Here is a 15,790-nt window from a genome sequence, read left to right as displayed (position 1 = left end):
GGCAAGTCAGTTAAGAACAAATTCTTATTTACAATGACGGCCTACACCGGCCAAACCCGGACCAATTGTGCGCCGCCCTATGGGACTCCCAATCACGGCCAGTTGTGATACAGCGTGGATTCGAACCAGGTCGTCTGTAATGACGCCTCAAGCACTGAGATGGAGTGCCTTAGACCGCTGCGCCACTCGGGAGCCATAAAATGAACTAAAATTCTATTATCTGGCAACAGCTCTGGTGGACATTCTTACACCTGTCAGGTGGATGGATTTTCTTGGTAAAGGAGAAATGCTCACCTACAGGGATGTAAACACATTTGTGCAAAATAAATGAAGAGAAATAAGCTTTTTGTGCTTATGGAACATTTCTGGGAGCTTTTAAATCAGCTCATGAAAACAACACTTTAAATGTTGCATTTATATTTGTGTTCAGTATAATATGACCACTCTATGGAAAGATGAGACTCCTCTGAGGGTAACCCAGTGCAGATTTAAAACATTAAAACAAGTCGTTTTGTACCCCGCCCCCCAATTTTTTTTTTTCTCCAGAGCTTTCTTATCTCCTAGATACAGGACAGACCCTTCAAAACCTTCATGATTTATACTTTTACTGTCTCTTCTGCCTTTTTTATCCATGTGTTATTCAATGTGTTTCTATGGGCTATAGTAGTACAGGCCAAATTCAAAGTTATCAAATCATTTTTTTTACTTAAAAAAATTATACCTACATGGGTCCTAAAATTCTAAATGAAATAGTAAAAAAGTATCCATGTATGACCATCTTAAAACAATTCAATATGTTAGTTTAGTAGAACCCCCCCCCCCTAACTCCAGCCTCTCCCTGTTTTTGTCAGCTCTGTTAGATATGACGTAGTGTAGCTAGCTCACAATTGCTCTCCTCACTGACTCTAACCTACTGTACTGAAAATCATTCAAGCAAGTAGGTTACTGGGGTCACGCTTGCAGGCCTTGCTGGAGTTGGTTACAGATATAGCCAGTCCCTTTTCTAACTAACCCTTCTCCTTGCTTCCTCCCTCCTCGATCTGAACACGAACAGTTATTAGTGGTCGACCTGCATGGCGAGAACTGGCTGTGGCTGGACCACACTGTACATGTGTGAAACAGGACAACTATACGTATCCCCTATTTGACCTTTTGATAAACAACCAAATGTAGCTGGCTAACAGAATGAATCATGTGTCGCAGCACCACACAATTGTGTGTGATGTGGGAAAACGTTGCTTACATCGAAATCCTGTTACATAATTGCTCAACACTGAATCGACAACAAGAGGTGTGCACGAGTGTACTACAAAGTGTCCACACACACTCTGCACAGTTCCCATTGTAAAAGCGGTAGTCACTTTGCTACTCACCTTTCCTCTCTGACTGACTTGTCCTGAAACCAAGCAGCTAAATGTCGCTCTCGCAGGCTTCTAACCCGTCTAGGAGGCAGTGGAGTTATTCCTTATTTGGAGTTTGGTGTAACTGTCGTGGTCTTCCAAGTTTGACATCCTCTCGTGGTTCTTGCATGATTTTCGATCACCCTTCTATGTGTACTCTCCATTTTCAGCAGCCTGGCTGTTTTTTTCCCTCTCTCGCTCTCCCTCTCAACTCCGCGGTTCCTCCGGTCACTGTTTACCGTCTTGAACCCTCCTCCCTGTCAGGTCAGTGAAAGCTCGCATTGCCGCTGGCTGGGGTTATTGTGCCACCCAGTGGCGAGTCAACAACACTACATTTGACGCAGCGCTGTGAAGGGACAAGTTCCATTTCATTGCTCATTTCCCTTAGCCCTTATCTCCTCGGTCTCCACAGCAGAGAAAAGTGGCGATTACTCAATTTAAACACCGGAGAAGGGGTCTAAAAATCTAAAGGAGATTTGGACAAAGAGATTAGGGACGAACGGATGTGGTGGGCTACTATCGATCACCCACATATCCTCTCACGCACGCACGTCCTCATTGAATGGACTGTGTTTTTATTGTTACTTCATCCAGCCTGTTGGTCCCCTAATACATGCACGCACACATACACAGAGAGGGGGAGAGAATTGAATTGAATTGAGAGAGCACAACGGAGAAAATGGTCTGGACCAGAGTGTAGACTGGTAAAACAGACAGTGTGTATAATCTATAGTGTGTCTATATTAAGACTCTGGTGAACAAAATAATGCGGGTAGACTAGGCCGAGTGTGACAGTGTTCTCTTTTGTCTCGTGCTTTGATGCAGACTGGCCGCTGTGCCACCAGCCAGTGTCCTCAGAATACCTGGCACGCGCACAGACCTACGCACAAATGACTGGCAGAGAATACCGACACGCCGGGGAGCTCGGATACTTCAGTCCAGTACAGGCTACTGCTACTGGGTAAACCGTTATCTCAAAAGTCTCTGTAGGCTAGCTTCTGCCATTAGTGGGCCTATGACAGGTTCTAACACTTTTTGTCTATATGATATTATGCTGATTTAACATCTACATTACCAGTTCAATTCCAATTTCGGCTGGTGAACAAAATATTGCGGGTAGATATAATGGGTGACGATTTCATCCCACGCACGTCATCGCGTGCAATGCACGTTTGTTCGTTCATTCATAAACTAATTAACCCCGAAAATCCGTTAAAGATACATGAAGTCAATAGAGCATATTTGATATTTCAAGTTTGTTCGATTGTCATATTTCGTCTAGCCTACTTCTAATTATGGATTCTCTGATGTATTTATTTTTTAAATACATTATATTTCCACTTTTGGTCTCGTTTCATTGTGCCTGTCACGTGCACAGATGTAGGCTACAGCCTGTTGCTATGGTTCCAGACAGCGGATGCTGAGGCTTGCCATAACAGTCTTCCTATTGGTGGAAAGGGCAGCAGTAATAAGTGATGGACAAAGAATAATTAGCTATCAGACAACCTATTCAGAGAAAGCAAGAAAGGTGTGGGGGTCAGAAAGAAATAGGCTAGTGAGTCAGTCAGTCAAAGACAGGGAGAGGTGTAGGAGAGGGGGGCAGAATGAGAGATCTCTCCATGTTGGCTAGGGACTTAAGAGCAACAGTCTGAGCAGAAATGCAGCTAGGCCTATATAACTGGAATACACACACACACACACACACAACACACACACACACACACACACACACACACACACACACACACACACACACACACACACACACACACACACACACACACACACACACACACACACACACACACATCTACATATGGAAAGTTGAGTGAGACAAATATAATTTTGGAAATATCTGAGAGATCACTAAGTAGAAATGTATCTGGTTCATCATCAGATAGATACAACATCAAGAATACCTTCCTAATATCCAGTTTGCCCACAGAACAGACTCAATTCGTCAGGGAAGGAACTCTACTAGGTGTCCAAAGTGTTCCACAGGGATGCTGGCCCATGTTGACCCCAATGCTTCTCACAGTTGTGCCAAGTTGGCTGGATGTCCTTTGGGTTGTGGACCATTCTTGATACACATGGGAAACTGTTGAGCATGAAAAACAGCATGGTTGCAGTTCTTGACACAAACCGATGCGCCTGGCACCTACTATCGTATCCTGTTTAAAAGCACTTACATGTTTTCTCTTGCCCATTCACCCTCTGACTGGCACACATACACAACCCATGTCTCAATTGTCTCAAGGATTAAAAATCATTCTTTAACCTGTCTCCTCCCCTACATCTACACTGATGGAAGTGTATTTAAGAAGAATCATCAATAAGGGATCTTAGCTTTCAGCTGGTCTATGCCTATACCGCTCGTCCATATATGGATATATTCTCATTCCATACCTTTACTTAGATTTGTGTGTATTAGGTCGTTGTGGAATTGTTAGATTACTTGTTAGATATTACTGCACTGTCGGAACTAGAAGCACAAGCATTTTACTACACTTGCACTAACATCTGCTAACCATGTGTATGTGACCAATAAAATGTGATTTGATTTGGTCAGTCTGTCATGGAAAGAGCAGGTGTTCCTAATGTTTTGTACACTCACTGTACAGATTCTGCTTCAATAAACAAGGTGATAGACTCCTACATACAAATTGCAATATCAAAAAGACATTTATGAAACACATTTTGGTATGTAACTTTTGATAACCACATTAGACGATGTTATAAATAATAATTTTGCAAAGACAGGAACATGAATGCTGGCCAGAAAAACAACATTTAAATGCTCTAGTTTTGGTATTTTTGTCAAAATGAATGGTCTGACACACACAGTGCACATAAAAAGTGAAAGGTATCTCAAAATGTCCTTAAAAAGGCCATCCCATAGTGGAGTCATAAAACTGAAAAGCAAAGCTACCGGTAACTTGATCTACCCTTTGGGATGAGTGGTCTGACAATCCAAAAGAGAACTCAAAATCCCAACTTCACCTTTCCCATGATGAATCCATTTGTCCTGTAAAGGCTCATTGGAAATGTAGTCCAGAAATGCAGTCCAGGTCTCTTCCCACTGGGCACAAACTGGTTGAATGAATGTTGTATCCACGTCATTTTAACAAAAACAATCAATGTGATGACGTTGACTCAACATGGGAAACTGATTGGATTTGTAAAAAGTCATCAACGCAAGGGAATTTTGTCTTTTTTCCAACCGACTTTGAACCTAAATCCAATAACATGATGACATTTTTTGTTTATTCACGTTGAATTCACGTTAGTAGACAACTCAACCAAAGGTAAATCAAAACTAGACATTGAACTGGTGTCTGTGCCCAGTGGACAGGAATTGGCTTTTTGAGGAAATGGTCACTGGTTACCACAGTGGCTTTTTTGCAACGGAGGCTAGTTAGAGTTTTACTGTGGTTGAATGCATTGTATTCAGAAATGTAGTCCAGGTCTCTGGATCTTTTACAGTCTATGTTTTGTACAGTAGAAGAATCATAAAGTCCTCGCTGGTGCACTGAGCCATGTTTCTCTTAAAATGTCCTTGTTAGACACTTTCTGTGTTTGTTTCATCATCACATGTGGCACATTTGGCAAAGCAGCAAGTTTAAAGGCTTTAAATCCATGTGGCACTTTGTAGATCTGCACTGACAATCCGAACAGGAAGAGGAAAGAGATACCAAGACAGTTCGCTCTGCTTGATTGTAGGAATAACAACACCTTCCCCCAATCAAGATAAAACACAAGGTAAAGCGTCACCACTGTGTATAAATCCAATCCATCATTTACGGTACGGTAATCCTGACAACGTGGAATGCAGGGGGAATCCTCCACTTATAATCCCACTGGTTGTGTCCCTCTCTCCCTCCTGCCACTAGCCCACGCTGATCCTGATGACGTGGAATGCAGGGGGAATCCTCCACTTATAATCACACTGGTTGTGTCCCTCTCTCCCTCCTGCCACTAGCCCACTCTGGCACTGATGCGTATCCACTGCAGACCCTGTCTGGTGTACTGGACTGCATGAGCAATACTACTGTGGAGAGTCAATGGCCCTGACAGTGTATTCAGGTAGTTAAAGAACTCTGGAGAGAGGAGAGACAGAAAGAGGGAGAGAGTGAGAAGGAGAGAGAGAGAGAGAGAGAGAGAGAGAGGAAGAGAGAGAGAGAGAGAGAGAGAGGAGAGAGAGAGAGAGAGAGAGAGAGAGAGAGAGAGAGAGAGAGAGAGAGAGAGGAAGGGAGAGAGAGAGAGGGGGAGAGGAGAGAGTTAGATCAAATCAAGTAAAGCAATGAAACCTAGTATCAACAACCTGAGCTCTCAACTTGCCAAAGCATGTGAAAATAACAATAAACAAAAATGAAACAAACAATCAGAAATCCATAGTAAATATTACACTCACAATAGTTTCAAAATAATAGACAATAATATAACATGTTAAATGTCTATGTACACTGTTGAAACAATGTTCACATTCTCTCTCTCCAAAAAGCCACAACTCTCATTTCAGTCCATCGACACATTGCCTCATAATGGGTTAGTCTCTCTCACCATTGTTGTCTCTGACCAGGCTTTCTGCTAGCTCCCAGTACTCATAGCTGTATAGGACATTGTTGGTGATGTTCAGGTGGTTTGCTGCCATCTGGTGGATACGCAGGGGAATGTTGATGAGGGAAGAGGGGGAGCTGCCCAGGGGGAGGGCTGAGGGGCTGGGGGAGAGAGAGGAGGGAGGCCCCCCTGTGCCCCTGTGGATGAGAACACCACAATGATGCTTCACTGGGGTGAATCAAATCAACCTAATACTATATACACATTCACAAATACATTGCAGAGATTTAGAGGGAGGAAATAAGAGAGGGAGAGGCTTCCTTACTTTCCTGAGCCGCTCCAGATGGGGGGTGTAGTAGGCACTTTGGGAGAACTCTGGAACGAAATAAAACCCATGTTTACAATCTATCCAATTTCATTCAAATACATCTGCGTTTAATTGTATCACACCAAATGTTGGTGCTGGTGAGGTTTGTACCTTAAAGTAGTCCACTAGAGCTTTGGAGTACTTCAGGGTGAGGGAGAGGATAAGGGTGAGGATGAGGTTTGTACCTTAAAGTAGTCCACTAGAGCTTTGGAGTACTTCAGGGTTAGGGTGAGGGAGAGGATAAGGGTGCTGGTGAGGTTTGTACCTTAAAGTACTCCACTAGAGCTTTGGAGTACTTCAGGGTGAGGGAGAGGATAAGGGTGAGGATGAGGTTTGTACCTTAAAGTAGTCCACTAGAGCTTTGGAGTACTTCAGGGTTAGGGTGAGGGAGAGGATAAGGGTGGGGATGAGGCTTGTACCTTAAAGTACTCCAGTAGAGCTTGGAGTACTTCAGGGTGAGGGAGAGGATAAGGGTGAGGATGAGGCTTGTACCTTAAAGTAGTCCACTAGAGCTTTGGAGTACTTCATGGTGAGGGTGAGGGAGAGGATAAGGGTGAGGATGAGGTTTGTACCTTAAAGTACTCCACTAGAGCTTTGGAGTACTTCATGGCTAGGTCCTTCTTCAGACGAAACATCTGCCAGTACAGGAGAGCAAGGCACCGGAAACTAGGGAACACACACACACACACACACAGCCACACACAAACACACATTTGAAATACCTTATTTGAGTCCACAAATCCCATTACAGTTGAGAAGGATTAAAATATTCAAAGGACACAGATATCCAGACACTTATGGATACAGAAAGCACCTTCTTCTCCATACAGCAAGGCTGCCTATGACAGCTGACACGGAGCAGTACCTCACTACTCAGCTAACAATTGTAGGGAGGGAAAACGTTTTGTAATGTTTCCTGTGTAGCTCTCCGTATATATCCAAGGGCCAGCCGTGCTGCCCTGTTCTGAGCCAATTGCAATTTTCCTAAGTTATTTTTTGTGGCACTTGACCACACGACTGAACAGTAGTCAAGGTGTGACAAAACTAGGGCCTGTAGGACCTGCCTTGTTGATTGTTGTTAAGAAGACAGAGCATCGCTTTATTATAGACAGACTTCTCCCCATCTTAGCTACTACTGCATCAATATGTTTTGCCCAAGACAGTTTACAGTCTAGTGTTACTCCAAGCAGTTTAGTCATCTCAACTTGCTCAATTTCCACATAATGTATTACCAGATTTAGTTGAGGTTTAGGTTTTAGTGGGTGTTTTGTTCCAAATACAATACTTTTAGTTTTAGATATATTTAGGCTAACTTATTTCTAGCCACCCATTCTGAAACTAACTGCAGATCTTGGTTTAGTGTTGCAGTCATTTAAGTCACGGTAGTAGCTGACATGTACAGTGTTGAGTCATCCGCATGCATAGAAACTCTAGCTTTACTCCAAGTCAATGGCATGTCGTTAGAAAACATTGAGAAAAGCATGTTTTGGTGGCAAAGTTAGGGGATCATTCACTTAGTGTCAAACAGAACTGATCTAGAACGTGGTTACAATGTTCTCAGAATATACAACCTTAATGTTCTAGAAGCGTTTTATGTGACTTTACATGTGTCCAGTTCTCTGAGGGTTAGGACAATATTCCATCAATGTTCCACCAAACATACACAGAACATGTTGTCAGAATGTAAGATATTAATGTTCTAGACACGTTTCATGAGATGTTGCAAGAGCATTTGTGTGTATCAGTTGTCATGGCTCCCGACTGGCGCAGTGGTCTAAGACACTGCATCTCAGTGCAAGAGGTGTCACTGCAGTATCTGGATCCAATCCAGGCTGCATCACATCAGGCTGTGATTGGGCGGCGCACAATTGGCCCAGCAACGTCCGAGTTTGGCCGGGGTAGGCCGTCATTGTAAATAAATAACAAATCTTAACTGACTTAAATAAAGTTCAAATAAAGAAAAGGACGTCACCTGATGGTCCCAAAGAAACATTCTCCCCCCCAAAACAATTTTCATGACAGCTTGTTGCCAAGCATATCAAGACCTTGACTGAAGAACCACTGATCCAATCACAGCTCTTTTAGTCTGTTGGCAAGTTTAGGGAATCTTGTACACAGTGCTTCACCTTACATGTTCGATGACATTGTGCATGTATACAGTAATTATTATCCAACATGTCCTCAGGTTGGATTTGAACTCACAACCTCTTGGTTCACAGCATTCAGATTTTCCTGCTACACTGTTGGAGTTAATATTTGATTTGACTATTCTATCATGGAGTTGATTTACTTATTTCAAGGGCTTTCTGTAAAGTCTAATATTGGTGGGGCATATTAACCTGGTTTAATGACACTCCTCAATCACTAGGATCAATCAAATATTTTCTTGAGTGTACTTTTACCAGAGCTGATATTTACTTCAAAGTGCATTCACCCTATTGCTTCCACATATCCAGTTGTTTTAGATCTGAACAAGTGCCTAGGGAGGAGGGGTTAGGGTTTATTCTAGACAGGGGCTAAACTATACTGCCCCAATAAGCACATGTCTTAGAGCAGTGATCATCAACTAGATTCAGCCACGGGAGGATTTGTTTCTTGAGCAGATGGTAGAGGGCCCAGAACATAATTACAAATATGTTGTAGACGGCAAGAAGCCCAAACAGAGATAATATTTGAGTTAAACATAATAATTAAAAACCTTTCTTACATTTGTTTCTCTACTATGGATGGGAATATTTTAACAGATTTCTTAATGTCAAATCACTTGGAGCTGATATCCTGGTGTTTATATAGTCTTATGTCCAACAATGAAAATTCCCCAAAATAAAACGTGATTGTTTTTTTTCTCAGAAAATCTGGGGGGCCAAATTAAACCACCTGTGTGCCAAATTGGGGAACCCTGCTCTAGCGCTATACCTTATTGGGACAGTGGTTAGGGTGCTTGTCATTGGTGCTGGTGGCCTGGGTTTGAGTCCTGATAGGAAAGTAACCCGACTCTCACACTCTTAGCAATATACAGTATGTTAATGTAATTATTTGGCCACGGTTACAACACATCTATTTTATCTAATAGAAATGAGTTTCTATTTTCGAATCGGTAGAATTCTACATAGCTGAGCATCTCAAAGAGAACTCTATTGTCTGTATGGAATTCACACCCACACATACAGAACCATGTAGAACAAACATGTCCAGATTAGAATCACATCAACTCTCGTCTAGCTGTAACATTGCTAATATGTGGTCGAAACATAGGCCAGGGGTAGTGTTGCTTCTGATAGAAACATAGCCCAGGGGTAGTGTTGCTTCTGATAGAAACATAGGCCAGGGGTAGTGTTGCTTCTGATAGAAACATAGGCCAGGGGCAGTGTTGCTTCTGATAGAAACATAGGCCAGGGGCAGTGTTGCTTCTGATAGAAACATAGGCCAGGGGTAGTGTTGCTTCTGATAGAAACATAGGCCAGGGGTAGTGTTGCTTCTGATAGAAACATAGGCCAGGGGTAGTGTTGCTTCTGATAGAAACATAGGCCAGGGGTAGTGTTGCTTCTGATAGAAACATAGGCCAGGGGTAGTGTTGCTTCTGATAGAAACATAGGCCAGGGGTAGTGTTGCTTCTGATAGAAACATAGGCCAGGGGTAGTGTTGCTTCTGATAGAAACATAGGCCAGGGGTAGTGTTGCTTCTGATAGAAACATAGGCCAGGGGTAGTGTTGCTTCTGATAGAAACATAGGCCAGGGGTAGTGTTGCTTCTGATAGAAACATAGGCCAGGGGTAGTGTTGCTTCTGATAGAAACATAGGCCAGGGGTAGTGTTGCTTCTGATAGAAACATAGGCCAGGGGTAGTGTTGCTTCTGATAGAAACATAGGCCAGGGGTAGTGTTGCTTCTGATAGAAACATAGGCCAGGGGTAGTGTTGCTTCTGATAGAAACATAGGCCGGGGTAGTGTTGCTTCTGATAGAAACATAGGCCAGGGGTAGTGTTGCTTCTGATAGAAACATAGGCCAGGGGTAGTGTTGCTTCTGATAGAAACATAGGCCAGGGGTAGTGTTGCTTCTGATAGAAACATAGGCCAGGGGTAGTGTTGCTTCTGATAGAAACATAGGCCAGGGGTCATGTTGCTTCTGATAGAAACATAGGCCAGGGGTCATGTTGCTTCTGATAGAAACATAGGCCAGGGGTAGTGTTGCTTCTGATAGAAACATAGGCCAGGGGTAGTGTTGCTTCTGATAGAAACATAGGCCAGGGGTAGTGTTGCTTCTGATAGAAACATAGGCCAGGGGTAGTGTTGCTTCTGATAGAAACATAGGCCAGGGGTAGTGTTGCTTCTGATAGAAACATAGGCCGGGGGTAGTGTTGCTTCTGATAGAAACATAGGCCAGGGGTAGTGTTGCTTCTGATAGAAACACAGGGGTAGTGTTGCTTCTGATAGAAACATAGGCCAGGGGTAGTGTTGCTTCTGATAGAAACACAGGGGTAGTGTTGCTTCTGATAGAAACATAGGCCAGGGGTAGTGTTGCTTCTGATAGAAACATAGGCCAGGGGTAGTGTTGCTTCTGATAGAAACATAGGCCAGGGGTAGTGTTGCTTCTGATAGAAACATAGGCCAGGGGTAGTGTTGCTTCTGATAGAAACATAGGCCAGGGGTAGTGTTGCTTCTGATAGAAACATAGGCCAGGGGTAGTGTTGCTTCTGATAGAAACATAGGCCAGGGGTAGTGTTGCTTCTGATAGAAACATAGGCCAGGGGTAGTGTTGCTTCTGATAGAAACATAGGCCAGGGGTAGTGTTGCTTCTGATAGAAACATAGGCCAGGGGTAGTGTTGCTTCTGATAGAAACATAGGCCAGGGGTAGTGTTGCTTCTGATAGAAACATAGGCCAGGGGTAGTGTTGCTTCTGATAGAAACATAGGCCAGGGGTAGTGTTGCTTCTGATAGAAACATAGGCCAGGGGTAGTGTTGCTTCTGATAGAAACATAGGCCAGGGGTAGTGTTGCTTCTGATAGAAACATAGGCCAGGGGTAGTGTTGCTTCTGATAGAAACATAGGCCAGGGGTAGTGTTGCTTCTGATAGAAGCATAGGCCAGGGGTAGTGTTGCTTCTGATAGAAACATAGGCCAGGGGTAGTGTTGCTTCTGATAGAAACATAGGCCAGGGGTAGTGTTGCTTCTGATAGAAACATAGGCCAGAGGTCATGTTGCTTCTGATAGAAACATAGGCCAGGGGTAGTGTTGCTTCTGTTAGAAACATAGGCCAGGACATGGTTGTCATATTCTCAGAAATGTGTATATTTACAGCAGTATTTCTGTACTCTCACATTTGCCTTTTAAGCAAAGGTGATGATGCCCGCTATACCAAAACAATATGTAACACAGAGTGCCATCTCTCAAATTGCAACAGAATCACTTGGGCCAAATCACAATATGTTAAACGGGCAATCTGGGGCCTCCAGTGTGGCGCAGTGGTCTAAGGCACTGCATCGCAGTGCTAGCTCTGCCAGTAGAAATCCTGGTTTGAGTCCAGGCTCTGTCGCAGACAGACGCGACTGGGAGACCCATGGGGTGGCGCACAATTGGCCCAGCGTTGTCCGGGTTGTTGGTGGATCGATTTATTTAGAAAGAAAGCAATGCACATTTGAACACTTGCTTGTAGATGTTATGATCGTGCCAACGTGCACTATGTCCGCTCACACACATGCCAGTCCCCTTCAAAATGTCAACAGTGGTACAGGGTTTTGATCGGAATCTATTTCCACGCTGATGCTTGGACCAGGATCTACTGCACTGACACTTGGACAGGGACGAAACACACAGACATAATACTTATATCACAAGAGAAAAAAGTAGGCTAACTCAACCACAAGGGAATCCGCTCTGGAAAATGAATAACCAACTAAACCATTTTTGCATAAAAAAAAATCTAGAGCAGGGGGTTTAGGTTAGGTCCTTTTCTTAAATACAGTCTCGACCTAATGTTGAATATGCAAACAGATTTGACAAAAACAAATCAGGAATATGAGTGAAAGCCATGGGGAAAGCTATGGGAGATTGTGGGGTGTGGTTGAGGACTAGAAAGATGCTGGTTGCATAGAGTATAGGCCTAATTTCATGTCATTTTTTTATTTCTAAAACCATATATAGTTAACATTAAATTGAATACTTAAGATGCCATAGATTTTCGGGATCTTATTAAATAATGGTTTATGTTCTATATTTCAGCCAATATTCTTCCATTATGCAGCTGTTACTGTATATTGATCAGAACTGTATTTTTGACCTTTTATACGTTTAGATGACTGTTGCTAGTGACACACTTACCACAGTACGGCCAGCTGTTTGTCTTCCTGTCTGGCCCCAGGACCAGAGTGGTTCTTCAGCCTCATGGCATACCTGACAACACCAGAGGATCACTGTTAAAGTGTGTGTGTGTGTGTGTGTGTGTGTGTGTGTGTGTGTGTGTGTGTGTGTGTGTGTGTGTGTGTGTGTGTGTGCACATGTGTGTGTGTGTGTGTGTGTGTGTGTGTGTGTGTGTGTGTGTGTGTGTGTGTGTGTGTGTGTGTGTGTGTGTGTGTGTGTGTGTGTGTGTGTGTGTGTGTGTGTGTGTGTATCTCACCTGATGAGCTCTACCGTCTCTGTGTACATGGTATAGGGAGACTTGTCCTCCAGTGGTCCCTCCTCCATAGCTTTGCCACACTCCATGAAGGAGAGAGCAGCATCCACATAGTTCACTGCCTTCCCCAGCTTATCCACCTGAGACAGAGACAGAGAGAGACATTTTGCAAGTGATATGTGAGATATGAGAGCTCTCTCTAGCCACTTAATCAAGTCATTTCATGACAGGGTCCTTATTTTAAACCAGCTGTAAAGTTGTACTAATTGTCCAAGACATCTTTAAAACATTTGTAACTGTCCTATTTCAGTGTTAGAACAGTCCCTCTGGTCCTGACCCAGTCCTAACCCAGTCCTAACCCAGTCCTAACCCAGTCTTACCATGGCATCTGCACGGTGCTTCATTCTCTTGGCCTCATGCATGTAGTACTCAGCATGGTGTGGGCTAGATAGGGATGGAGAGAGAGAGAGAGAGAGAGAGAGAGAGAGAGAGAGAGAGAGAGAGAGAGAGAGAGAGAGTAGTATAGTAAATGTCAGACACATGTTACTGTGTGACAGCTACAGACTGCTTCTGGTGGTATATGTTGGGCTGTAGAATGTGGTTCATGAGGACCAAAAGGGGTCTAATTTTAGTCAGTCAGTCACTCACGGTTCATGGTTGAGTACAGTTCCTCTCTGGCTCCCTGCCCGTTGTAAAGGAGGTCCCCAGGATTCACACATGTGCGGGGGCTTCCCTGACACACCTACACACTCCACCTCCATCTTAGCATGGGTCCTGGGCACCTCACTGTTTGTGTAGTGCTGCACTGGGGGCTGTCTTTTGATGGGAGGCTTGGTGGGGTCCGGGGTGTCAGAGAGAGGGGACAGGGGGGACAGTGGCCTCTTACTGTCTAGGTAGTCCTCCAAGAACCTGCTCACACATACACCCCCCCACCCAAAGACACAGTCAGTACTTTTTACAGTCTGTATGCCTGTTTTATGTATGAGTGGGTATAAGTGTTTATGAGAGTGTGTATAAGTGTTTATGAGAGTGTGTATAAGTGTGTATGAGAATGTGTATGAGAGTGTGCGTTCCAGCCTCACCTGTTGTGTCTGGCATCTGTGTGGGGGTCTAGACATCTGTTAGCTGTAGACTCTGTGTGGGCTGAGGGGCCGTTGGTTTGGGAGTTACTCCTCTTACTCTCTCTGTTAGCTGTAGACTCTGTGTGGGCTGAGGGGCCGTTGGTTTGGGAGTTACTCCTCTTACTCTCTCTGTTAGCTGTAGACTCTGTGTGGGCTGAGGGGCCGTTGGTTTGGGAGTTACTCCTCTTACTCTCTCTGTTAGCTGTAGACTCTGTGTGGGCTGAGGGGCCGTTGGTTTGGGAGTTACTCCGCTTACTCTCTCTGTTAGCTGTAGACTCTGTGTGGGCTGAGGGGCCGTTGGTTTGGGAGTTACTCCTCTTACTCTCTCTGTTAGCTGTAGACTCTGTGTGGGCTGAGGGGCCGTTGGTTTGGGAGTTACTCCTCTTACTCTCTCTGTTAGCTGTAGACTCTGTGTGGGCTGAGGGGCCGTTGGTTTGGGAGTTACTCCTCTTACTCTCTCTGTTAGCTGTAGACTCTGTGTGGGCTGAGGGGCCGTTGGTTTGGGAGTTACTCCTCTTACTCTCTCTGTTAGCTGTAGACTCTGTGTGGGCTGAGGGGCCGTTGGTTTGGGAGTTACTCCTCTTACTCTCTCTGTTAGCTGTAGACTCTGTGTGGGCTGAGGGGCCGTTGGTTTGGGAGTTACTCCTCTTACTCTCTCTGTGGTGCTGGATTCCATTCTCTGACTAGGAAGAAACACACACATTATAGTTGAACAACGAACACCAGGCCACTATAGTTCTAAAGCAACAGTGATGGACACCAGGCCACTATAGTTCTAAAGCAACAGTGATGGACACCAGGCCACTATAGTTCTAAAGCAACAGTGATGGACACCAGGCTACTATAGTTCTAAAGCAACAGTGATGGACACCAGGCCACTATAGTTCTAAAGCAACAGTGATGGACACCAGGCTACTATAGTTCTAAAGCAACAGTGATGGACACCAGGCTACTATAGTTCTTAAGCAACAGTGATGGACACCAGGCTACTATAGTTCTAAAGCAACAGTGATGGACACCAGGCTACTATAGTTCTAAAGCAACAGTGAGGGACACCAGGCTACTATAGTTCTAAAGCAACAGTGATGGACACCAGGCTACTATAGTTCTAAAGCAACAGTGATGGACACCAGGCTACTATAGTTCTAAAGCAACAGTGATGGACACCAGGCTAATATAGTTCTAAAGCAACAGTGATGGACACCAGGCTACTATTGTTCTAAAGCAACAGTGATGGACACCAGGCTACTATAGTTCTAAAGCAACAGTGATGGACACCAGGCTACTATAGTTCTAAACAACAGTGATGGACACCAGGCTACTATAGTTCTAAAGCAACAGTGATGGACACCAGGCTACTATAGTTCTAAAGCAACAGTGATGGACACCAGGCTACTATTGTTCTAAAGCAACAGTGATGGACACCAGGCTACTATAGTTCTAAAGCAACAGTGATGGACACCAGGCTACTATAGTTCTAAACAACAGTGATGGACACCAGGCTACTATAGTTCTAAAGCAACAGTGATGGACACCAGGCTACTATAGTTCTAAAGCAACAGTGATGGACACCAGGCTACTATAGTTCTAAACAACAGTGATGGACACCAGGCTACTATAGTTCTAAAGCAACAGTGATGGACACCAGGCTATTGCAATTCTTCTGAAGCAACACCACGGATTTCAGGGTATTGCAGTTCTGAAGCAACATCACCAGAGATGTAGTGGAGAGTAAACA

The 15,790-nt window shown here is 44.1% G+C and overlaps 1 protein-coding gene across 3 annotated transcripts in view; it reads right to left on the bottom strand.

The window, feature by feature from the left end:
• Positions 1-4,057: 4,057 nt before the first annotated feature.
• LOC109870350 (AF4/FMR2 family member 3) overlaps positions 4,058-15,790 on the bottom strand; it is a 38,683-nt gene continuing 26,950 nt past the window's right edge. For 2 of the 3 annotated variants that reach the window (XM_031800142.1, XM_031800146.1), the window contains 9 exons: positions 14,014-14,735; positions 13,580-13,840; positions 13,312-13,375; positions 12,935-13,071; positions 12,640-12,711; positions 6,897-6,990; positions 6,283-6,332; positions 5,961-6,154; positions 4,186-5,497 (listed from right to left, as the gene is read on the bottom strand). In XM_031800142.1, coding sequence (XP_031656002.1) covers positions 5,376-5,497; positions 5,961-6,154; positions 6,283-6,332; positions 6,897-6,990; positions 12,640-12,711; positions 12,935-13,071; positions 13,312-13,375; positions 13,580-13,840; positions 14,014-14,735 — 1,716 coding nt within the window. In that variant the 3' untranslated portion in view covers positions 4,186-5,375. Of the gene's footprint in view, positions 5,498-5,960; positions 6,155-6,282; positions 6,333-6,896; positions 6,991-12,639; positions 12,712-12,934; positions 13,072-13,311; positions 13,376-13,579; positions 13,841-14,013; positions 14,736-15,790 lie in introns of all 3 variants that reach the window. The other variant, XM_031800140.1, reaches the window with a different exon arrangement.

The sequence above is a fragment of the Oncorhynchus kisutch genome, linkage group LG2, assembly GCF_002021735.2.
Source record: "Oncorhynchus kisutch isolate 150728-3 linkage group LG2, Okis_V2, whole genome shotgun sequence".
Classification (NCBI taxonomy): domain Eukaryota; kingdom Metazoa; phylum Chordata; class Actinopteri; order Salmoniformes; family Salmonidae; genus Oncorhynchus; species Oncorhynchus kisutch.
The sequence above is the reverse complement of the archived record's forward strand: the minus strand, read 5'-3'. Positions and strand labels throughout refer to the sequence as shown.